The sequence below is a fragment of the Anas acuta genome, chromosome 5, assembly GCF_963932015.1.
Source record: "Anas acuta chromosome 5, bAnaAcu1.1, whole genome shotgun sequence".
In the NCBI taxonomy this organism is placed as follows: domain Eukaryota; kingdom Metazoa; phylum Chordata; class Aves; order Anseriformes; family Anatidae; genus Anas; species Anas acuta.
In genome coordinates, this window is record NC_088983.1 from 16040747 (window position 1) to 16066073 (window position 25327).

General features: G+C 42.8%; 1 protein-coding gene across 2 annotated transcripts in view; it reads left to right on the forward strand.

Moving 5' to 3' along the window:
• The window catches only part of PRIMA1 (proline rich membrane anchor 1), a 52624-nt gene that overhangs the window by 22680 nt on the left and 4617 nt on the right, over nucleotides 1–25327 (forward strand). Inside the window, exons 3-4 of one of the 2 annotated variants that reach the window (XM_068682888.1) lie at nucleotides 5551–5680; nucleotides 22611–25248. In XM_068682888.1, coding sequence (XP_068538989.1) covers nucleotides 5551–5680; nucleotides 22611–22626 — 146 coding nt within the window. In that variant the 3' untranslated portion in view covers nucleotides 22627–25248. Of the gene's footprint in view, nucleotides 1–5550; nucleotides 5681–22610; nucleotides 25249–25327 lie in introns of those variants that run through there. The other variant, XM_068682887.1, reaches the window with a different exon arrangement.

Sequence of the window (25327 nt, forward strand, 5' to 3'; positions counted from 1 at the left end):
CTCCATGTTTAACTAGACACGAAGCATCCTGAGAGACATACGTGACATATGTATGGGTCAGCAGTAATGCATTGCCTGTATCACCAGTTCCTTTCAGGTTCCAGAGAAGACTGACAAAACACTTGAGACCTTTGGAATATGAGCGTGCCTTCAAAACACAGTCCAACTTTGCTTCCAAGCAAGCAAAATAAAATTGTGTGGCTGATTCAGACAGCCCTACAATAGCAAGAGTGCTGCAGGCGTAGAGATGGATGGGTTTAGCCTGTTGTGAATATACAATATTAAAAATGGGCAGATGTCTCATAAAGATGATTATACCAGCACTCTTGACCTTTCTGCAAGAACAGAAATAAAAGCGGGAGGAAAAACAATAACCGGTTTTGATTTATCTTGAAAGCGCTCTTCCTTTTTTAGGCATGAAGTTCGTGTTCTTGTAGGGAGGTGAGGGGGCACCGTCACCCCTCCACATCTTGTCAGCACGTACTCACCAGCTGCTTGGGACAGAGCCTGTGGCAGACTGACATGCTCAGACCCTGGCCAGAGGATGCTTCCCCTGGGACTCTACGTGGGAGCATGGGTCGCTGCCTCCCCTATCTATTTGCTGGCTCATGCCTGTGTTTTGTTTTGTTTTCTTTGTTTTGTTTTGCTGGGCTGACTGGTGAGTGATGGCCAGGACAGAAGGGACAAGCAGTGCCCTGGTGCTGCCTCGCTTCCTCTGCCCCTCTGGTGCTGTGGAGGGCTGGTGCTCAACCCAGCATGGTCCCTGTGGTGGAAAGTAGCCCTTACTCCCTCCTGGCAGGCTTGCGGCTGTTAATCTCTAGTGTAGTGTCATTCCCTTGCAAAGAGCAATTAGTTTACAAGCAATATCGCAATGGAAATAGTAATCCTCATCAAAATAAATAATGGGAGTGCTAAGTCTCCAAAATCTAAGCTTTATGAAGCACAGCTGTGATCACTGAAGAAAACCTGAGGATGTATTCAAGGATTCCAACTCCCATCTCTATATTCTGTTGCAGGCAGTACAAGTAAGTGTTGTTTTTATAACATACACACAAGCACTTAATGGTGATCCAAAAGACATGACTAAAAACAGCTTCATCACTGACTGGTTGTTCTGTTTATTTTTTGTTTTGTTTTGAGCAACTCAGGACAATTCTGAGAGTGATCCACACTGAGATTTGCTAAAGAGAAAGTAGATATTTCTTTATAATCTTATGGAAACTTTCTTTCCAGTGACGTGACTATTATTTTTGTGCCTGGACATTCAGGGAAACCCTATGTTGCTGAGCTAATCTTTCCTGGCATGCACATTTCTGGCTAGACCCATTTGTATACAAATGCTTGCTAACATTAGAATTGGAGCTGTGTCTTTATGCTGAGACTCCAAAACAAATTTAGTCAAAGAAAGCGTGTGAGTTTTATGTCACCACAAGCACCCTTGAATGTACTCTAAACTTACTTTACTCTAAATGTACTTTTTCATGAGTTAGTTTTCAAGAAGTTGGATCCAGCCACCCACAGGTCTGAACTGCGTCTCGATCCATTGTATTGATATGTTGTTTATTTAGGCTTGGTGCTGTTGGGAGTAAGGGAAGGCACTGCTCTCTAAAAGTAAACATAACCAAAATTTGTACTTCATGAATTTTAAGGCCAAGGTAAAAAAAAAAAAGCATTGTGCTCATCTGTACTTCCCAGAAGCAGAGCATTTTCTTGACTTAATTCTTCTTTTGAGTCAGTGTCTGCAGCTGAATTTAGATTTCTTTTAGGAAAAGTAAACAGTCTACCTTAAACTATTTTCTTCAGTGAAATACTCCACCAGACTTGATAGAGTATTGAAATGGATAATTACACTTAATGATAATAATTATCTTATTTCTAAACTAAGTATACTCAGTCTCCACTTGTAGTTGAGTACATTCCTGAGTCATTTACAAACTCTACCAGTATCTAGCCCCGTATTCTGGGGGGAAGGAGGGAGTCACTGCTGAAAAACAAATTCTCCTAGTAGTGATTTTCCATGTATAGGTAGACTTTGAGACATAACAGGCCCCTGGCTTTTAAGTCAGTTCATCTGTGCTAAACTTACTGTGTAGCATTACAGTTTCATAGCTTCAACATCATGTAGAATTGCATCAAATGTCATACCAGAGTCTAAGTTTATCACACCAGCACTAATACATGTATTTACCAAACCATTAATCTCCTCAGAAAATATCTGGTCTCTATGCTGTTTAGTATCAGTTACTTACTTTAATACTTTATTAATTGAGTGAGATCTTCAATATTTTGGCAAGATTTTTGTTAGGATGACAGACTGCAATTACTTAGCTCACCCTGCTTAACTTCTTTAAAATGTCATCACTTTCCTACTACTTCCCACCCAACAGTTTGTTCAACGTACAGACCAGTGCTTCAGGGCTTAGGAGAAAAAGCACGTTTTCCTTGAGTTGCTTTGCACTGTGAAAATCACTTTCTTTGTCCAGCTGGCAGATCTTGAGACTAATGAAGAGCAAATGGGAATGAGTGGAATCAGGAGCTGGTCGTGCTGTGAGCAGTTGAAGCCACTTGTGTGAGGCCAGTGGTGGGGGCTGAGGGTACAGATGTTGTGGCCACACTGGCCAGCCCTCAGCTCTTGGTAGCCCCATGGTGATTTTTCTATATTGCAGGCAATGACTTCAGAGCTGCGATGCTGGCATAGGATGGAGAGCCATCCCAGCACGTGGGCATCACAGGGAGCAGGTCAGGACTTCAAACTCCAGCCCAAAGGAGTGGAGACATCAATGTCTCCCTAGCACTGACAGCCAAATGGGGGCCTTTCTGAGGACATGGCACTTTCCTGGGAACCTTGCTGATGCTTTGGGAAAGTTTGCTCCAAGCTGACTTTCTCAGCTGCAGCTCATAGGCATGCAGCACTCCTGTGCCTTGCGCCTGGCATATGGGACATCCAAATGGGCCAGGCTTTGTCTTCCCATTAGTAAGAGATGATTAAAGCAGCTCTGTTCTTCCTCAGAGGGTAATTGTGAGGAGAAATGCATTGAAGATGTAGAAATGTCACAGTAATGAGAGCTATATGAATGCATACTGAGGAAGGCAGAAACTAGCACACAACCAGAAGCTTATTGGGAAGAGTGGATGTGTCTAAGGCAAACAAGATTACCAAGCATTGCAAGAGTAAGCATTAGAAATAGAGGATATTTTCTAATGCTGTGTAAACCACCAGCTACTAATAAACAGGCTTTGACTGCTTCCACTGTGATTTCTTGCACTTCTTTCTGAGTGCCTGGTGTGGAACAGTGAGGAAGGGAACTGAGTTGTGTGAATTAGGGGTTATCTCTACATCAGCAACTCTTATTTCCTATCGTCACTAACTACATGTAGGCTGTCAGGAGTCATATACACTATTCTGTTCCTAATTTATCTATTCTCCATGTAAAAATCCTATGATAAATCATGAAGGAGCACATGCTACAAAGGCACATGAGAGGTGTTGCTTTAGACCCTTTCTCTGCCATTTGTCAGTCTCTTTTGTTGTGCTGAAGAGCAGCTCAGTCTCACCATCTTGGTTTGCTCTGTGACTAGTTTGGTTGATCCTGCACTGGAGGAAGATGAGCCTACCATTTTGTATGATTGTATCTAATTGTATGTGGCATCTGCTGACGCATGTGTTTCGTTTGATTTCAGTGGAACTATTTTTGTTTCTCAGGGCAACATCAAGAGGGTAGAGTTGGCCCTAAGACTGCATGCTCCTTCGTACAAACATTTTCTCATCTTTGAAACCCCCTCTGTTATGTTAGAAAATAACAATATTGAAATAATTCAGAAAATATCAGCTCATATCACAACACAATAAATAGTTCCATCTATAGTGAAAGCTGACTCTGCAGCTAACATCATGGTAAGAAAGCAGAAATTCTGTTGCTGAAGTTAACTCATTGTCAGAAGAGGATCCAGTAACCCTTAGTTCTAAAAATCACTTGAAATCTCAGCTTTGTTTCTTTTCTCCTATTGAGGAAAACAAAACAAAACAGAACAACACACACACAAAAAAAGAGCAAACAAACAGAAACAAAGGAAAACACCCTCAGAGTCAATGTATGTATAGTAATTTGAAGTCAATATTTGCTAGGCAAGTATGATCATAGTGATAGCATGTGCTGAAGGCTGATGCACCTGAGAAACGTGAGCACTTCATGGCACCAAATGGTGAACTGCCTATAAATTATCAAGCTGATGGCTTGATTATTTTGATTGCTTCTTTATTGCACCAGGAGCTCTTTACCTAGTCTAAGATGCTCCTGCAGATTTCTCAGGATTAATGTTATCGCTTCTTCTATAATCATACCAGTGGAAAGAAGAAATGCACAGTAATTGTGTACTTCAGTATTTACCTAGCAAAGTATGTGAATGTTTATTCTTAAACATAGGATGCACAGAGGATGTCAGCTCACAATAAATAAGTGTGATGACATATTTTAGTTTGTACAGCTGTTTGTGATGTGTACAAAAAGAAGTACAGAATATAGGATATATCTGATCATATAATTAGACTTTAAAAGTGCCTTTTGCTATATTTGATTCTCTTATCTGCTTTATGAACATGCAGATTTAGTTATTCCCATTAACTGGTTTATTATTAAACTTCCTTTAGCAAGACATCAAATTCTCATGGAGGTTATGTGATTGTGTACACTGGGGGAAGGGGCTCTTCCACCTCTGCAATAACCAGTACTGCTCTTGGCGTTGTCTGTTGCTCACCATCCTTCAAGAAAGGTGTCCCTTAAAGCATGGGGAAAAAGAATATAACTCTGAAAGAAAAGATTTGAGCTAAATGCCACCAATATTACTTCTGATGTAAAATAGTGCTTGTTTTGAGTAGTATTAAATGCACAGTTCTAGCCCTAAGTTGAATAAGAAAAATGCAATAACAATTACTTATGCTTTCATGAGTTAACATTTCGTAAGGTTAACATTTCTTAAACATCGGACAATTTAATTGGAAGGAAGTTTGATAGCCACAGTCCTCTAAAAGCAATTAATAAATGCAATAAAATTCCTGTTCTTTTAAAACAAATTCCCCCTCCTTGCTCCAAGGTTACAATGATAGCGGCTGCGATACTGATTGGTAGGCACTGCTGCTGCTCCCCGATAAACCTCCCCTAATGAGGTTTGAAAGCCTACCCTTATCAGCGTGACGTCTCTCTAAGACTAAGGCTGATGCAGCAGGAGACGGAGATTGTGGAGGGGGGAGAGTTTTCCTGCGGGTAGCAGAGCTGAGCCTTTCTCCTCTGTGCTGGGTGCCAGCCTGTGGACAATGCTGGCACAGAGGGCTCGGCCATCTGGATACCATGGCAAGAAATATCTAGTACCAAGCAGGGAGATAGACTGCTTGAGGCAAAATAAATAAATAAATAAATGTCCTAAACATTAAATAACCTCTTCTTATATATCGGTTGACCTGGCATAGTGCTATTATATGGATGACTAAAGTGTATCTGATTATACACTACATATGTGGGAGAATTCATGCATTTTTCCACACTCTCTTTACAGCTCCCAAGTCTACCTTCTGCCCCACTGAAGAGACCTGGTGGCCAGGCCTGGTTATTATCATTGCAGTATGCTGTGCCACACTAGTGTTCCTCTTTGTAGTTGTCATCATTTGCTACAAAGCCATAAAAAGGTAAGACTACAGATGCTTTTAATATGTTCTGTGTAATGCAAACCCACAAAGACTGACCCAAGTCTTTGCTAACACCTTGCTTTCTTCAAAGGCATCCTAAAGGCAAAATGCAGACAGAGGCATCCTATGCTCAATGTTTTGGTTTTGTTTGGTGGTGGTGTGTTGTGTTTTTTTTGTCAAAGTCTCTTTATGTACCTTTTCCTGCCTTTGTAAAGGACAAAGTTCAATGCACAGCCATGGGCATGAGGAGGAGAAAAATAAATAAATATGGGACAGAGCCTCAATTTTCAGATTAATGTGAACTTTGACAAAGTTATAATGCTGTAGGGTGCTGAGTAATGTCGATAGGTTTTTGTTTTAAAATGTACATGTGGGATGTGAGATTTTTGACCCAGACCCATCACTAATTTCAGCACTTCAAATTTATGCAAGCTATTCTAACCCAAACTCTAGGGTTGTTGGTGTAATTTTTCTTTTGGAGACTCTACCTCTGGTTTATTCTTGCTTCAAAATGATCATCTACAGAATCAAATTCAAAACCTGCTTCCTTTAATTTAAAAGCCCATGTGAAGTCTATGTACAACACTTTGTGTAGCAACAATTTCAGCTCCCCTACCTCTCCCTCTGTGATAGATGTGCTTGCATAGATCCCAGGCACTTAGAAAGTATTGACTTCAGTTACACAGAAAAATGTCACAGGGGATCGTTTCTTTAACTAAAGATTTCAACTTTCTAGTAGAAAAAGTCAAAACTTGAAAATCTGTACGAAGACTCCAAATCTAAATCCAATAAATTGATTCAGAAAAGGAAGTACCTTGTGGGAATTGTATTCTCACAACTGGATGGAGTTTCTTTTCTCCTCTATTGGTCTGAGTGCTGCTCTGAGGACACCCTACAGTTGTGTTTTCATTGAGTCACTATTTCATAGAAGGGGTCTCAGGCAGGGGTTGTAATACAGGTGGGTGACCGGGCTCACAGATAAGAGTGCAATATTCAACCCATAACTCTCAATAGATATTGCAGTGACATCTGAGTCACAGGGTTTTTGGAGGGAAAAAAAAAATAGTTTTCATGAAAAAGTTATTTGCATTCAAAGCAAATGCAAGACTTTTGAAGAGCCCCATCAGGGATATCACAATGGTGGAGCATTGCTCATACTTTCTGGTTGTCTGAAAAAATTATTCAGGATTTGAAGGACAGCATGTCCAAGAGCATCAAAAGAGAAGAATTTAAATAAGAAAGTCTGCATATACTATCTTATTAAATTTGTGTAAGTATTCTTGCTATACTAGCTTAGTTTAAATTAATGCTTATTATTTTTGAGGAGTTGGTAAGCTTTCGCTCTGTCTACTGCACTTCAAGAAAATCATCTATAGAGGACTGAAACTGGAGTCCTACTGGATTGGTAACAGTACAAAATTTCTTACTTGTAGTTCCTAATCTACCTAGGACTGTTCACAGTGGATTGGTTCAGTTCCAAGTGGGAAGTTGTATTTGTTTCAACAACAACTATTGTATTTGTCTGCCTAATGCCAAATTGTGAATGATTTCTGCCAAGGCTGTAAAATATGCCTACGGGAGCAGTAACTCTCCAGGGCAACTTGTGCCTAGCAAGAAATTGCTCTTCAGATCTGCTCTCTGCTGCTGGTAGATGGGAGGTACGGAAAAGAAATTTAATCAGACAAATTTAGAGCTGCCTTGAAAAGGCTGTGGGAGTTCACATAACCAAGTCTCTTGTGTCTCACGTCAGTGAAGAATAATACATGTACTTGATGAAGACACCAGTTATTTGTCAGCAGTGTGAATATCAACATACAAGTCTGCAGCTTGAACTGGCATTAGGCTCAGAAAAAAATGACAATTCCTCGTAGATCTTATTGTTGACATTCACACTGCTGACAAATGTTAAGCTGAAAACTGCTCAGATGTGGGATGGACGGCTATAAAAGACAATCTTATTAATTATATTTTTACAGACTAACTAGAGCATTGCTTTTCATCAATGAGTCCTTTCTTAAACAACTCTGTCAAATGGATGCCCTGAAGTGCCTGGCAGCCTCCCACAGTAGTTCAGGTTCCTTGAACCATTGTAAAGTGTATCTATTGATAATCCCTAGGAAATAAGATAAGACACTTCTCAAGAGAAGCATATCTGTCTTCAACACAAAGTATTATCACATATTGTTGAGCTGAATTGGTTTTAGCTAGTGTGAGAAATCCTCCACTCTTATCTTTTGCAGTCTAGGGAAGGAGAGAGGGGGTTAATCTGGCTGATGCCGAAGCTGAGAGTCCCTCCAGCATGTTCCCGGCCCCAGGCTCTGTAGCTGTGCTCTGACCCACCCTTTCTCAGACCTCCATCCCACCAGCTCTCCTTTCCAGTCCTCCCAGGCTCCCATCCCTGTGCATCTCCTGGAAATGGGGCTTCTGTCATTGCAACATCTCCAACAGATCTGGCTCCCACCTCCAGGGCAGTGTGTCTGATTACCATCTAGATTAGATTAGAACTTTTATACGGCACAACCCTTGCACTCCAAGGGAAGGCACACTCTCTTTGTTTCTTTTTAGAAACCAAAACGCAGCCTGAAGACCCCACCTTTGCCCAACCTGACTTTTTCTTACTTCTGGGTGAGGATAATGTTGTGTCTCATCACTGAACAGCATCCCTTCCTTCTAGTGCCATGTCAGGCATGTCTACAGGTTTCAGAGGTGGCACAGCTTCAGTTCCTGGTCGCTGAAAGGGCAGTGAGGGAGACCAGGAGAGTGGCAAGGTTTGATGAGAAGGGACTGATTACAATGCCCATCACAAAATGACCCTCAAGCCCATCTCCTGCTCAGTTTCCCCTCTCTGAGACAGATATCAAGCCATTTGCCCACATCTCAAGGGTGTCACCTAGGTTCATCACCCACTGTCTGGTGAGCAGTCAAAATGTGGAAGTGGCAAAAATTATTATCCAGTCAAACGCTCTGTAAAACCTTTCATGTCACACACCAGAATTTTTATTCAGGACTTTTTTTTTTTTACCACTTCCTGGAGGAACCAGGGAAGGAGATCCACATCTTCACATCTGGAAACCTTCACTCTTGTGAGAGCCTGCAGTACACATGGAAACTGCCTTGCCAGCAGCAGATAGTTCATTATCTTTTTTGGAGCACCAGAAAAATCATTTAAAATTTTTTGCCAGCCCATCAACTAAAAAAAGAGTTAAACCAAACTAAAAATACAAAGAACACACTGAACATGATCTCCTTGTAAGGTACACCTATCTGTGGGAAAACTTGTATTATCATCCAATCTGTATTAAACTTTAGTATATATATATGCTATATATCTCCCAGTGACAAATTTGTAAGTATTATGAATAATGTATTGCAAAGAACCTAACTGGAATAACTTGATAATGGGATTCCAGATTTCTCTGCTTGTTAGTCTTCCAAATAAAGTGGGGTTTACAGCCCACTTCAATGATTTTAATATCCTATTTAGCCTAAAGCATGAGTCTCAGCTTAATTAGCAGTATAAGCACTACAGAGATGCTGAAGAGTGAAATAATGGCAATTACGTGGTTTTGGAGGGTGTAGCAAGAGTTAAATATCTTAGCAAGAGAGTGCAGGCAGAGTTTTATTTCCACTGAGCTTGGATCTGTTGTATTAATCCCTCACTTTCATAAGAATCAAATTTGAAGTAGAAAGAAAAAGAAGAAAAATCCTATTTTGCTTAAGTTAAAATCTCATTTACTGGTTTCAAAGAGCCAGACCCAATCCAACTCTCTTCTGTCTGCTTTTCTGTAGCAGCAAGAGAGGGAGAACCTGTCCTCAAGGTATCATAACTCAGCTCTATTTTGATTTGATCTGTTTAAAAAATGTTCATCCTGAGGTTGTTTGTTTTCCCTTGTGAAAGCTAGAACTTCAGCTTATCACCAATTTTTGACACTAAGCATTTTTGTCATAAAATACAACTTTGAGAATCGGTGCTTCTTTATATGAAATATCTACCAAAACCAAGCCATCATGCTGTTATTTCCATCCCCATCTCTCCCCTGGAAATATTCAAATTCTCCAGTATGAAATGCTAATAAGAAATGCTGAAATCTATTCCTGTGTTTTCTCATCCATGAGTGCACTAATATCAAAATATCTCAATGAGCTTTAATACTCAGAGCACTGCCAGACTTTTGGAAAGATACCTAAGGGACAGCTCTTCAAAGGGTCTAAATTGCCTGTGTATGATGCTGGGGTCAGAAGAGTTGGGTGCTGCATGGCTGGCACGCTGGTAAAGATGTATGCAGCTGCATAGATCAAGCACTCAAAGAGACTGCACGTGATGTTGTGTTGTGCTGCAGTGTTGTTATACACACGGTGACAGCATCCCCAGTTTTGCAGTAGAGGAACAGATAGTTTTTGTGGTCTTGGTGGCAGAGAGATATTTCCTCTTTAAAAAAATGTGAATTTTCTCTTAAGAAACTTTTCCAAGGCACATTAGAAAAAAAAATAATCAAAGGATTGGCTGAATGTGTGGCACTTCGTGCAGGCAGTAATCAGAGTCTGTGACTCCTTTTGTTTGCAGATTTCTAGGACAGACATAACCACTGGCCAGGGCTCAGACCCATTATAGGCAGTGGGACTTCTCATTTCAGGGGTAAAGAAAGTGCTCTTGCAGCTAGAGATTTCTGTAGCACATACCATGACTGAATGAGCAGGTGAATTACTGGTTCCAAATCTGGACTACCTCAGGTATTTCTCCAGCATTTCTCCATCCAAAAATCTGCTGCCCTTTCTCTTCCCCTGGAATGCAGTCACCAAGAAGTAAAAGAAGGGGGTCCAAGGACAATTCATACTTTAGCACAGGCTGGGGATAGCAAGGTCATTTCAGTATTACATGGTTTGTGGGCTGGACTTGGGCAAGAGCTCTATGGTTGCAAGCAGCTCAAACAAATCTTCATCTGGCAAAAATCAGTGCAGCTTCTGAAACAATCTGTGGAGCTCTGTGCCTCTTAATCAGCTCTGGAGGTGGCTTCCTCCTGAGCTTTTTTCAACATCTACTTACCATGTAAGCACCTGAACCATGGTAAGACAGTAAGACTGGAGGGAAGTGGGAAGGAAACGCAGTAAAGAGGATTAATGAGGGTAGTTTGGTAAATAAACAGCTGAAATGGGGGAGAGAGGGACCTGCATTTTGTAATCCTATTTTTGCAGCTCACTGGTGTGTCAGTGTCTTGCTATGAGAGGAGAGAGATATTTACATAAAAGGGAAAAATAAATCCCTGGTTCTGTTTAACATTAAGATACTGGAGCCACCTCCCAATTCTCGAAGGCAAGGGCAAAGCGAGCATCCAGGTCTCTGTGCCAGCTGATATGCAGGCTGTGCAACCTGACAGGAGGTGCTTTCCAATATGCAAAAAGCCTGTACTTAGTATCTCCAAAACATCCATACAGTCTGAGATGACCTGTGATCAGATCATAGTACCTAGGGATGCAACTCATTGGCTCTGCTGGGTTTTATGTAGGACGGATACCTCCGCTCCCAGCTGTACCACAGGGTTTGCTGACAGAGTCCTCTTGCTAAGTTGGCAGAGAAACCAGGTTGATGATAGCAAAGTTTCACGTAATATATCTTTTATTCACTATTCTAATTTTGTCAAGCCACAACAGCTTTGTATGTGTCTCATAGCCTGAGAGAAAGGTGCTATAAATGCCTACATATGCACATCCTTAAATAGGTGGTGAGTTCACCTTCAGATAACAATTAAATAGAAGAAAGCATTGTACTGAAATAAAATGACAGGCCATATTTACGCTGTCTTAAAATTCATTGCTCAGGTATTTTCTAGGGTACTCAACATTGCCCTATGATTTATGGACACCATGTACTGCACGATCTAATTTCAGTAGTTGGAGCAGGTTTCAGGAGGTTGGTTTTGTTTAACAAAATGAAGCAAGGGGAAAGTCTTTCTTTCTTTAAGAGGACAAAAAGTGTGAGTGAGAGCTGTGATGAGCCATTGTGTGTGACAAATGTGTCCCACAGTGCAGAGGTGCATGTCCTACCCGGAAGGCCATGGCCTTCTGCTTTTCCCCCAGCACATTTTGTACCACTTGCACCCCCAAGAGCAAGGACAGTATAGTTCTCCATGTGGCCATCTCTTATAAGAAGCACTGAGGCTAAGCACAGTCTAGTTCGAAATTGTTATTTATTGCAACAAAACAATGTTTTTCAGTATGGGGAGAGAAGACAGAAGAAGGGCCTAGTCTACTTAGTTGCTGTAAAGTGGATAGCCGCAGTGTGATAGACAACCGACAGATCAAGATGAATCAAGATTGCTGATCTCTTCTGTTCTCCCCAAAACATTAGATGGGTTTGCACTGAAATGGTGCCTTGATTTTCAGCAGTTGGCTGGAAAGACAGTAATTACTCATTAGATGAAGTAGGATAGTTGGTGGAAGAGCTGGGTTAAAAAGTACAGATTGAGGGGAGGACACTCAAAGGGAAGAGGGTCTGTGGGTGCAGATCTGTGTGTCTTTGATGCACTTTCCTGATGTCAAATCAGTCTGGCACTGCAAAAGGGGTCAACCATATTTGAGACAAGCTGCTGAACAGCTTCAAAACTTGACCCACGCCCAGTGTTGTTGCCAGAGCTCAGCTGTATTCATCCCGATGACTCAATGGCACCACTGGGGATTTTGAAAAGGGGCACTCAAGTTAGTACAGTCCAGTTAGTACAGACTTTTGGGTACATCAAGACAAAAAAAAGGTTGGCCTCATTTTTGAAGCAGAATACCAGAAGTATTGCTACTGCTTGTTAGCAGGTTCATTTGACAGATCAAGGACTGATGAGTGGGGTGGATAAAATAGCCTTTCATCTGGACAGAAGGCTGAGCTAAGCTGCATGGGCAGGGCTGTGCAGGAAAGTTTGCTTTGCTGTTGCCTGTGCACTATGTGTATTCATCAGGTAAGCAGGAGGCTCTGCTCTGGCGCTGCCAGTCTGGGGTTTTTATAAGCAATGCACGTTTGCATAATTCTTACAGAGGAAGATTTCTCTGTCCATCTTTCTTTCATAAGTTATACCCAAGTGCATATTAGTAGGGAGAAGGTTTGCTGTCATAAATGATTAAAACATCCCCCTGTTTCCTCAAAACAGGGATCACTAGAACCCTGCAGGAGGCTGGAGCCACCAATGTAAAACAAGTTCCCTGAGCATTGCACAGAATACTCTCCAATGTATATTTTTTTTTCACTTACTCACTCCTAATTTGTGATGTACTGAAAAAGATGCCAACAGAAATCTGTAGACCATTATGGTCAATCCTGTGGGCATTTAACTTGTCACTGTTAACAGAAATGAGCCTGCCATTTTTCTGTTTTCTGCTGTGGATGAGGCTAGCACATCAAGTGGGCAGAAATCCTGCACTAGATGCAAGTATTTTACAGTAACTGCCTCAGCACAACTGATTTCACCTGATTGATGCTCATGCTAGTCTGGTAGTACTGGCTGAAATATTCCTGAAATTCATCCCAGTGATATTCAAAGATATAGACAGATACTGGAGCTTTGAAACCAACAGGAGATTTGTCAGTTTGGATGATTTTACGACTTCTCTATTATGTGGTGTTCTTCTTGAAGCCATAACCTCTGAAGTAATATGAATAAATATGAGATAGGGGTTTTAAATGGTGTTTTCACCTCCTCGTATGTTCTCTTCACCTACTAGTCTAAAAACTGACTTTAAACTAAGGACTCTTACATATTCAAAACCTCTCAAGGCAAAGAAATAAAGTTCAATTTCTTAAGAAATTCATTTACCTTTTAAATTTCCCCCTTTTCATGTTGACATGAGGGTGCTTGTGGCTGACCCCGATGCTGAAAACCGACAGCTGAGTCTGAAAGGCACCTGGGACAATGTGCTGAGACATCTAGGGAAAGTTTTTGGCAGGGTTATTGGGGGCACCTGAGCTTAAGTCTGTATTTGTTACAGTCTGCAAAAACCCAGCAGCCTGGGTTGCCCAGCACAATCTGCTTTATGGCGCAGAGGAAATTGTACCCACGGCACTGCAGCAGGGTGGGAATCAGTTGCTCTAGCTCCGTATCACCCAGAAATTCTCTCTGCACAAAAAGAATCCCCTAGGAACCTGCTGGGTGCCTTTATTGCTTTATCCTTTTCCTTCCCACAGAGGATTTGCAGTGTGTCTGGAGTCAAAGCAGCGGAGCCTGTTTCCTCCGGTGTCTGAACAGCCGCAGCTCCCTGTGGCTTCAGCAGACACGGCAGGTTTGCAGGAGCTCTAAAACCCCAAAAGTCAGAATGAGAAAGCCAGGGAAGCGTGGGCCTGATTCATCACTGTCACCCTACTTTTCTTTCTGAATAAGCCTACAGAATTTCAAGTCCCATCTATCTCCCTCTAACCAATTTACCAGGGTGGGAGTGCCAAGCCAGCCCAGAGGGGAGGCTGTGGCTCCAGCATTTTCTGCCCCTCCTGGTATCCACCCCCTTGCTGCAGCACAAAAAGAGCCAGAAGAGCCAGGATTGTGCCCATCCACACACGTGGGCATCATTGAGCCCTCCCCAGGAGCACCCCAGCGGTTCTTCCATGGGCCCTGTGCCGTCTGAAGGGGGTCACACTGCGTGGCCCCCCTCCTTCTTGTGGGGTTGCTGCCACAGAGCTGCACCACTGGGGTGCAGTGGGTGCAGACAGGGTCCCTCCATACCGAGCTGCAGTCCTTCTTGGGCACACATTGATTGCTCGCAGCCGCCCTTCAGCCCCTTGCTGCTCATGCGGCCACACAGCCTGGTTTCTGCTCCCTCTGCCCTTCCCTCTCCATACCCCAGTACTTACTGCTAAATATTTATAACACTCCCAAGTTGCTGAGCAGCACACTGATCCCCACTCGGGAGAGCCTCTCCGCGAGGGTAAGACATGCACTAGGTCAGCGTGGGCAGAGCTGGGGGTGGGAGAAGATGGCATTTGCCCAGATGGCCCTGCTCTGCCACACGCCTGCTTCGTTCCTGTGGTGTTCCTGCAGCCAGTGGGTATGTGGTCACCTGTCCAGTATCACCAGGCTGGAGGATAGTGCTGCCAGTTTGTCCAGCTTGGAGCATCATTGGCTAAACATCTATGTCAGATGGTGTTTTTGGAGTGGTCTGTTGTCGGAGCATCACAGCATCTATTGCCCAAGCTAATGACAGGTGATGGAGTGAAGCACAGAGAGAAGTGAAGGGTCTGATCCCAACTGTGTGCAAGTTAAGAGTGGGGAGACAGGGTCATTCCTCTTTCTAGCCTTTGCCTTAAACCATCCTTGCAAAGAGGCCCCAGATGCAGAAATAGTGGAGTGTCTTCTTTGGTGTCTGCTTTTTGAGGTGGTGATGAGAAACATTGTGAAAGACATTAATTCCCCCAAGCAGCAGTAACTGCACACAAACCTGGCTCTTTCCTTTGGTTGCTCTGGACCCTGGGAGCCTTGTGCTCTTCTGAGTACAGAGACTGGCTGAACTCAAATCCTTCCTCAGAAATAGTCCCCACTTATAATTAGCTAAACCTACTTAGCTCCCAAACTACACAAACCCAGATCTTTGTGCAGACATTAAGGTGCATAGGACTTGCTGCTTGCAGTGCCCCTGCATGGGCTTGCCCAGTTGCACACCTGGGGAACGGGAAGGCTGGGACCACTGTGTGCAGTCAGCTTGGTGGGTTTGTATTTTTTCTGCAAAGAGCCAAGTCTGGTTCTGCAGACTTTTCTTCTTGATAGGAGAAATTTAGGAGCAGCTGCTTGGAAATCAGTGGTGTTACTCTAGTTGGTGGCAGGGACAGATTGCTTCAAATGCAAAGTGATCCAGAGTTGCAGAGGTCAGCTTATTTTACAAATTTTGTTTTTCTTCTCAACTCTTTGCATTTATTTGCCTTGCAAATACTCTTCTGTTAAAGACATTTCTACAACAAAATTTTGGTTCACCTGCACAGAATGCAAGTAACAATTCTGTGAACCTCTGCTCAAATGACTGTGAAATTACAGTAGCCTTTTTCTTCTATATGGATCAAGTCCATCACACAAATTGTTGCCCAAATTTGCAATGGATCAAATAGCAAGGTAGTTATCTACATTCAGCAAAAAATCTGGTCACAAAGTAGCGCAGCAGATCAACTTTGTTCTGGGGATGGAAAAGTCCAGTGCCTAGAATGGCAATATCTGTAGTTTCTTGGATGGTGAGAGACAATAATATCCTTCAGAGAAAGTGAAAGAGCAGTGGAGAGCAGCCCTTGCTCATCTCTCTCTGCCACCTTATTATTCTAGCCCCACATTTTTCCAGTACTGGTGGTCCCCCTGGCCTAGAGCATGGCACACCAACAGCCAGAGGTGGTGTGGGATTCCTGCACTGCCTCCTCCACTTCCCAAAGAGACATCTTTTTGTAAGGACAAATTCCACATGGAAGCCCAGCTAAGTAATAGTTTATAAATAGTTGTTTTTTTTTTTTTTTTTTTCTGGCCTCACTGTAGCTGAGCAGAGCAATTAGGTAGTTCTCATGTGTTGTTCTGTGTGTATGTTTAGATGTCTATAAAACAAACAAATAAGGATTGATACAGCTGGGCACTTGAAAAGCATGTTTCTCCAGATTTCCTTAATGTTTGTTAAGCACAGAGGACAGAAAGAACTAAACAGTGATAAACATTGTTCTGTCTGCACCAGAAAGACTGGAGAATGTTATGGGACTAGGAGAAAGAAGGTTTTGAGTTTTGGCTTTCAGTCGTGGTTCTGTATTACCAGCAAGTTGTGGATGAGCAGAGCAGGCCTTTCTGCCTCCATGCCACAGCTGTGTGAACATGCATGGCTGAGTTCTTTGCGAGTCATGGAGAGCTCTCACAGGCATGCAGAAATCAAGGACCGAGCCTCCATGTGTTCAGCTTCTGGACACAAAAGCCCACAGAGTATGTACAGTCCATTTTGGGGACAGCCTTCAATTTTTGTCCAACACTGCACAATCCCCGTGATTTTGATTTTAATGAGACACCAATATAACGCCAGCAATGCATCCAGTTTGTAGGATGTTCACAGAGGGGGTCTGGGAAATACTATTGTGCCTGAAATGGGGAACAAACAACAAAAAGAGCAAAATGGGAGAGTCTGCTGCTTTTCTTATCCAGCTGAACTTATTCCCAACCATCACCCAGCCCTGGCTGATGATGTGGAGCAACCCAGCCCATGTCCAGCTCTGGATAGAGGTATTGCTGTGGTCGCTGAGTGTCAGCCCCTGAGTAACTGAAGCCATGTCTGAAGTAGTCAGTATTTCTGCTTTGCTTCTTCAGCATGGCAGCCTGAACATCGTAGTAACACAGCACTGGAACAAGACCCTCGGGTCTCCCTGTGTGACCCCAGTATTGTGAGCAATGTGGCATTTGATCTCTTCCATAAACATATCAGTCTCTTTCTTGAAGCCATGTTGTTTTCCCTCAGTCCCTGCTCCTTCCTTCAGCAATCTGTATTCAAACCATTATTCTTCTGAGGGCAAGAAACTTGTTTGCATCTCCATCCTAAATTTACCTGTGTCTAGTTCCCATTTCTTCTTTTAAGTAACTTTTTTCCAGTATTCCTTAAAACCAATCCCATCTCCTCTTTTCATTAGACTAAATAGTTCAAATTTTGTTGTCTTCCATGAGAAATTTGAGCTGGCTGCTCTCTTAAAACTATATATTAGCTTAGGCAGACCCTGCCTAACACAACAGAGTTACTTACAGTCCCAGTTATCAGAGTGCTATATGGATATAGACAGTATCAGGCAGTTTCTGCATTGCTTGATTGTGGTTTTGGCCATCTTCCAGATGTGTTTCGGCTTTGTTAGAAGCAGGGTGCCTTCATTCCATGCATTAAACCTCTCTTCTTTCTTTTTTCCATTTAGTGGCTTTTTGCCAGGCTGAAAGGCCAGCAACATGAGCTCATTGTTTCACATTAGGCCCATTCATTTTATTTCCTATTGTCATCAAAACACATCGATGATGTATTCTGCACTGAAAACACCCAATGGATAACATCAGCTGTCATATCCCTCCAGTCAATAAAACCTTTTAAAGATCATTATAGGGAGCGCAAAGAATGAGGGGTGACTGAAAGTACTTTTTATCAATTACCTCAGTTAATAGTCCAATAATAAAGCTGCCTCTCTTCCTTAAGATAGGTTTTGTGTAGGTGATAAGTAAGGAGCATAATTTTGAAGCTAGTTTAATTGAAGGCTGAGTAGGAAATGTGATTACATCACTTTAGTCTCCCAGGGACAGATCTTTCTTTGTTGCCTCATAAAAAGTCTTGCTCAAGTCCACCAAAGCCTGTGGAATTACTTTGACTTTGCACTACCAAAAATAAATGAGGACTAAACTCCACTTCTTAAATTTCATGTGTGTCTCAGCAATCTACTGCAATTACTTCCAGTCTGAGTAGGCCAAATCCTCCCTTCAGATAGACTCAGAGTGACTTCAGCAGGCTGGGGTAGGTACACCTCTGCTGCAAAAGATCTGCCCACTGCATTTTGCAGTCCAACAGCCTCTAAGTGCTGATGAACAGCTGCAGAGTGGCTCCGTATGGAAATGGTTTTCCCTGAGAGGAGCAGTCAGCAAAGGCTAGACATTCAATCTGAGCACAGTGAGAGGGATTTGACTATCACAGGGGAGTGTGAAACACCCCAAAATGGAAATCACCCACATGCCTGCGGAGCTCACTTAAATATACTCCAGAAATTGGTCAGCTAAAAATGGCTGTGAGGGAGAGCTGAGACAGCTGTAAATTGCGGGCTTGAAAATGCTCCTGTGAATATCCAGAAAACAAAAAACTCTGCTTAGGAGATGGTACATTGGGGCTAGATCAAAGCCTATTGATGCAACATGACTGACAGTGCTGTGAAAGAGACTTTTCTGGTTTGTATACTGGTTCTAGCTCATGCACTTGTACAGATCTCCCCTTCTGCACGTAGGAGACTAATTGAGTAACAAGTCCAGATGGAGATGCTTTTTAATATAACTGTAAAACATTTGCTCTGTACGTGGGAAGTAGCTGAACTAGTAACCTCTTCCTACGAGTAATGAGTAGTATGCTGCTTGTTTTCTGGACAGACTGATGGTCCACATATGGCTGTTAGCTAATTTAATAGAGAAAAACTAAGGTTTCAAGCCTTAGGGCTTCTTCTTTGATTTCTATCTTTATATTGACAAATAAAAAATATCCAGATTGAACTTTTCTGATCCCTTTGAGACAGACAAATGGAAGTCAGAATGTGACTCCCTTTCCATGAGTCTGAAAACAATCTCCAGAGAAGTGGCCTTCCCTTTTATTGGGAGACACAGTCCCTGTATGGCCAGGCCACAGCACCAGGCTGGCCAGCTCGGGTTAGTCACAAGGCAAGGCACATGGTGGGTGGCTGCACACAAGCTTTCTAGATTCAACAGCTGTGTCCCAGAAAGCAATTTTCTTCAGAGCATTGAGTCTCTCTAGCAGGGGTCCTGTTCACAAAACAGTCTTAGAAAGCAAGTTTGCTTCTCCCACCAGTTGCTATTATGGGAACTGATTCATCTCTGGTAGCTGATGCCCAGCATGAATCAAGCTGCTGTTTGATGAACGCCCACAGTGCTGAGATGTAAACACTCTCCATTCACTTACTTTGCATTCTTATAAGTATTCAGGTTACTGAGACAGATGCTCTACTAACTGTGTACAAAATTTATTCTTCCATTCCTACCTGTATCTGCTAAATAAGGATTTTTTGAAGTGTGACAGTAGTCCACACATCATCCTGTCTGGGCTTCCAGCAACAAAGTCTTGCCAAGAGCTCTAAGCATAGCTGCCACAGGTATTGATAACGTCCGAGTCTGGGAGGAGTGAAACTGAGTGAAAATATAGTTACCAGCTATGTACTCCATTTCAACTCAAGAAGATGCTGCTACAGTTGGATCACTAGTGGTACCTAGACAGCTTGGATATAGTACACTGAAGACCCATGAGGATAGACCAATCCTATAAAAGCAAATGGATGTGTTGTATGAGAGCCAATTTTACTGAAAATCATTAATTTTTATGTGTTGATAGCTAATTAAATATTTATCCTTATAGAGAGTAGCTTTGAAGTCATTGCACGTACAAGTGATATATCTCGACTCCCTGGTATGCCTCTTCCCTTCTGTCGCTTTGCCCTGAGGAGCGACAGGCATACACACAACCAGTCACCAACAACACAGGAGGGGCTCATGAGTCATGGTGTCCCTTGTGGTAGAACAGGTCTCCAGCTGTTTATTTTGCCCTGTAGAACCTCTTAAGTGCATTTTACAATTTTGTACCACTATTCAGGAAAGACTTGTACTGTGGTCTTCTGAGCTTCTTCTACTGTGGTCTTCTCTCCTCAAACAACACACAGCAGGGAGGGCAAAGTAGCTTTTCTTCCTCTGACTGCTTTTTAAAAGGAAAATTATGTTCTATTCCCATTTTGTAAGAAGCAGAGTAGACATTTCCCTCAGCAAATCCCAAGCAGAGGCAGGCATTCTGGCAGTGCTAAGAAGAGCATCAGAGCCCCAGCAGGAGACGAATTTAAGATTCTTACATTGTTTTGCTGCCAGCCCAAAGTCAACTGCTCTTAGTTGGGCTGGGTTTCCCTGGGATCCATCCTTCCTGAATGCTGCCTATGGGGCAACAGCATTCTACAGAGACATTGCAATGGAGGCAGGCAGTAGAAAACTAGCAGGGTTCAGGCTTCTTATGAAGTCACTTTTTAATTCTATAATCTCATCCCTTCAAAGCACAAAATAACTTGAAAAGTATGAGCATGTGGATTGGGATGTGTCTTTTAAACTCCATTGCAGTTTACTCTTCTGTAGAAAGCTTCTTTTCCAATTTCTAGGTGATCTGATTCTCCTCAATGCTTCAAATGGCTGTGAACAACAAAGCATAATAAAGTCCTGATTAAATAAACAGTTTGCTCAGCATTTGATTGATTTTCTCTAAAAACTCTTTCTTTTTTTTTTAATGTGTGCAAATCAGACAAATGAGAGCAAACCTTCCCATAGTACACTACCAGCAGAACTGCATTACAAGCATAGACCTACATCTATGCCAAATTTACACCAGCAGCAAAAGCTAGGAGGGAGGGTTTGGTCAAACATGCCAAATGAGTTTTGTGAGTAGACAGGATCATGTGCCCCAAACTGTGTTTCCTTGTCCTGGTTTCAGCTGGAATAGAGTTAATTTTCTTCATAGCGGCTGGTATGATGCTGTGTTTTGGACTTAGGATGGGAATAATGCTGATAGCACAGAATCACAGGATGGTTGAGGTTGGAAGGAACCTCTGGAGATCATCTAGTCCAACTCCCCTGCCAAGCAGGGTCACCTACAGCACATTGCACAGGATTGTATCCAGTCTGGTTTTGAGTATCTCCAGAGAGGGTGGCTCCACATCCCTCCTGGGCAACCTGTTCCAGTGCTCTGTCACCCTCACAGCAAAGAAGTTTTTCCTCATATTCAGCCGGAACTTCCCGTATTTCCATTTGTTCCCAATGCCTTTTATCCTGTTGCTGGGCACCACTGAAAAGAGTCTGGTCCCATGCTCTTGAGACCGTCCCTTCAGATATTTATACACATTGATAAGATTCTCTCTTAGCATTCTTCATGCTAAACAGTCCCAGGTCTCTCAGTCTCTCCTCATAGATGGCAGATGCTCCAGTCCCCTGATCATCTTAGTTGTCCTCCTCTCGACTTGCTCCAGTAGTTCAATAGCCCTCTGGTACTGGGGAGTCCCGAACTGGACACAATACTCCAGGTGAGGCCTCACCAGGGCTGAGTAGAGAGGCAGGATCACCTCCCTTGACCTGACTCTTCCTAATGCGGCCCCAGGATACCATTGGCCTTCTTGGCTACAAGGGCACATGGCTGGCTCATGGTTAATTTCTTGGCCACCAGGATTCCCAGCGGGGGACATCACTAGCTGCAGGCCTCCAACTGGATTCTGCACTGCTGATCACAGCCCTCTGAGCTCTGCTACCCAGCCCATTCTCAATCCTCCTCACTGTCCACTCATCCACCCTACACTTTCTGAACTTGGTTATGAGGATGTTGTGGGAGACAACACTGTCAAAAGCCTTGCTGAAGTCAAGGTAGACAATATCCACTGATATTCTCCCATCTACCCAGCCTGTCATCCCATCATATAAGGCTATCAGATTAGCTAAGCATGATTTCCCCTTGGTGAATCCATGCCAACTACTCCTGATTACCTTTCTTGTCCTGCACGTGCTAACACCAATGTTTCAGTACTTGCAGAGCAGTGCTTACGGAGAGCCAAGGACTTTTCTGCTTCTCATGCTGCCCAGCCTGCTGGCTGGGGGTGCTGGAAGGGGACTCAGCCAGAACAGCTGATCCAGGCTGACCACAGGGATATCCCATGCCATATGCATCATGCTGAACAATAAAACTGGGGGGTAGGGGGTAGCCAGAGGGGGTAAGCCACTGCTTGGGGACAGCCTGGGCATTAGTCAGCAGGTGGTAAGCAATTGTATTGTTCATATTTTGTTTTGTATTTTCATGATTATTATATTATTATTATTATTATTTTCCCTTCCTTTTCTGTTCTACTAAACTGTCTTTATCTCAACCCACATTTTTACCTTTTTCCAATTTCTCTCCCCCATACCACTGAGGGGGGAGTGAGTGAATGTCTCTGTGGTGCTTAGCTGCCTGCCAGGCTAAAACACAGACTTTCTCTAAGAGCTTTCCTAAAGACAAAAACCTACAAATTCAGTTTGACTGTGCATTGTTACATTGACCTTTACACAGGACTGCAGAGAGCTGGTACGAGCCAATATGAATTTCCTTGACAAATGAGATTTATCATTAAATGTGATCAGAACCTCATCAGAAATGGAAGCTTAACTTGGGAAATGCACTATTAAATGGCTGTTTGATGCTTTCTTGATTTTAGGACTCATGCAAATTAATGCATACATGGTGGAGAGCTCATTATGGACTCAGATGCATCATTTCAGGCGTGTACTAAGCAGTGCAGAGTTGCATTTACTTTTCATTCACAGATGTTTTGCATGAAGAGTGCACCAATTTGCTTGCTAAACATCAAAGCATGATGTGTAGCAAATCATACCGTAAAGCAGTGCAAACCACTTAGCAAACAGCCTGTTTCGCCTGCCACCAAGTGAGTATGCCAGATACGAATAGTTCCCTGCTCGTTCCCTCACTAATTCGACCCATCCCTCCCTGCCAGTGAAGAGCAACCTTGAAATGAAAATGCATAAATGCAGGGCCACAGCATTTAATCTGAAAGGGCTTGGAATCCTGCATATAGGAAGATCATGCATAACCTACTTATCAGGCTCAAAATAGGGTAATAGGGTTCTCCTTGGTCAATAAGAGAAAAACTGTATACTGTGATCACAACAGCCAACAAAATCTGAGGGAAAAAAAGAGGAGGTAGTGATACACAGAGCTGGCAACACTGAAAGAGCTAGTGTCCTAATGCCAAAGCATGGTTTAAAAATCGCAAAATACCAGAAAGATTCTAGGATTCTATATAAATAAACACCTCAGATTGCCATTTCATTGAGACCCAAGACATTTGCTCTGTTTTACTCACACTGACCCTGAGTAGTCGATAAAGCAGAGGAGGATGTTGGGGCTGCAGAGACAGCAGAACCCCAATAAAATCTCCATTCTGCTATTTTCAGGCTCTGAAAAAAATATGTTCTGGTTCATTCTAGTATAGGTCATACAATATCACAGGCAGCCTCTCCAGAAGGGTCTCACTGTCGGAGGGCAGTCTCCAAACAAACAAAGCTCCAGGCAGGGGAGGTAAAAGAGTTCCTGGAGACCAGAAGCAGAAGTCAAAAAAGGGGAAAAAGGGAAACAGAGCAGAGTTTCAGGAGGACTAATCTTTCTTTTCTCTTGGCCATTCTTGAAATCACTTCTAGGGGAAAAAAAATAAAAAATAATAAAAAAATTAAACACGAGAGGAAGATAATTCTTGAGGAAAGAAAGAGGTCAGGCAGAAAATGAAAGGGGGAGGGGGGAGGAAGGGCAGAAACATGTAGGACAGCAAAATAAAGTAAGAAGGGGTAAACAGGAGAAATGAGGGGAATGTTACCTCTGCATTTCTGCTGAGAGATGTGGTGGAGTGGATCGGTGCTTTACAATGGTATGAAAGCCAGAGCCTCAGGATCTCGTGTCAGATATAGGCAGGCATGGCATGTTAGCAGCTGAAAAGGGGTTCAGTAGAGTTCTTAGGCTCACCTTCCCTTCCATTTTCATTCTCTAACAGCTGAAACCACAGCTAATATTAACAAGCCTTAACCCTTACCAGGGAGTAAGATACCATAGTCAGAGTTATCTTCTTCAACATTACAAGAGAAACAAATTTATCTTCCTGTAGTCATTCTCCATAAACCTTTCACTAATGCCTTTATCTGCTGAAATTAAATGTGCTTAACTATTTTTATTGATTGATGTTTGCGTTGTTAAATAATGCCAAGAACATTAGCAGAAAATGTTGCATTATATGTGTGTATGTAGTGTTCTTTTTGCTCTTACAAGCATCTTGAACTCAAGGTGCTAATGGATGAGGTATCTACATGGAAAGCACAGAGCTTTTGCCTCTTACTGTGTATAAAACTTTGTCTTTAAATAAAGCCCATGCCACTTTTGAGGAGAGAAATTGTGGAGGAAACAATCCATGATGTAACATGGTCTGTTAAAGGACTTATGCTCAGGTCTTCCCTTTCAGAGTCACTTTAAAATCCCGAAGAAGATGCTTTTACTCAGTGATTTGCAGATTTTTGTTGGTTTTTTGCACTTGCTGAGCACTTGCTGAATTGCCTCATGATTAGCATTGTTGGATCTAGACGGTGCTACCAAATGGTGCCAATGACCACTAAATACAAAGGGAAATGCTTCAGTGGTTGGTGTTGGGGGACTGGCAGATCATAGCAGGAACTGTGTTTTCAGTCACTAGCTTCAACACCTAGATGGACTTCTCTGTCTGAACTAGTTAACTAGGCCTCCTTCACAAGCCATATGGAGAAACAGGAATGCCTCTGACATATTTTGGGTATCCACTTAAGGTGATCAGAATCATGTTTTAAAAGTACCTCTTTCTGTCCACTGACTGTGAAGCGAGTCTAGCCTGGTCACCACAGATGAACATATTGACACCTGCTCAGACAAGTCCTCTCCTAGTGACTGAACACAGTGGTTTTATAATGACTGCTGGGTGAGCTGGGTCCTCAGTGAACACGACTGGCCATCATCACAGTTTGAATGATGTGGCACTTCAAGGCAAAAGGCCCAGGAGTTGCCCAAGGCAGAGCCTGCGCTCCAGGGATGAAGGTGGCGGTGGAGAGCTGGGAACATACATGGCCCAAGCAGGAGGGCTCTCCTTCTGGCAGCTTTCACTTCATTCAACACACACACCAGTATCTATACGTAAGCTGACATGAGGAGACCAACAGCCCAGCATGTGGCTTAAGACCAGACCCCTCACCTTCCAGCTGAATCATAAGGTTTGACAAAATTTAACTGCTGATTTGACCTGTGCTCAGAAAGGGAAAATAGAGGAAATATTCACTGTTATAATGCACCTTAAGTGTCCTTGATTTTCTGTATTAACAATGTTTATCTGTGTCCTTTCTTCTC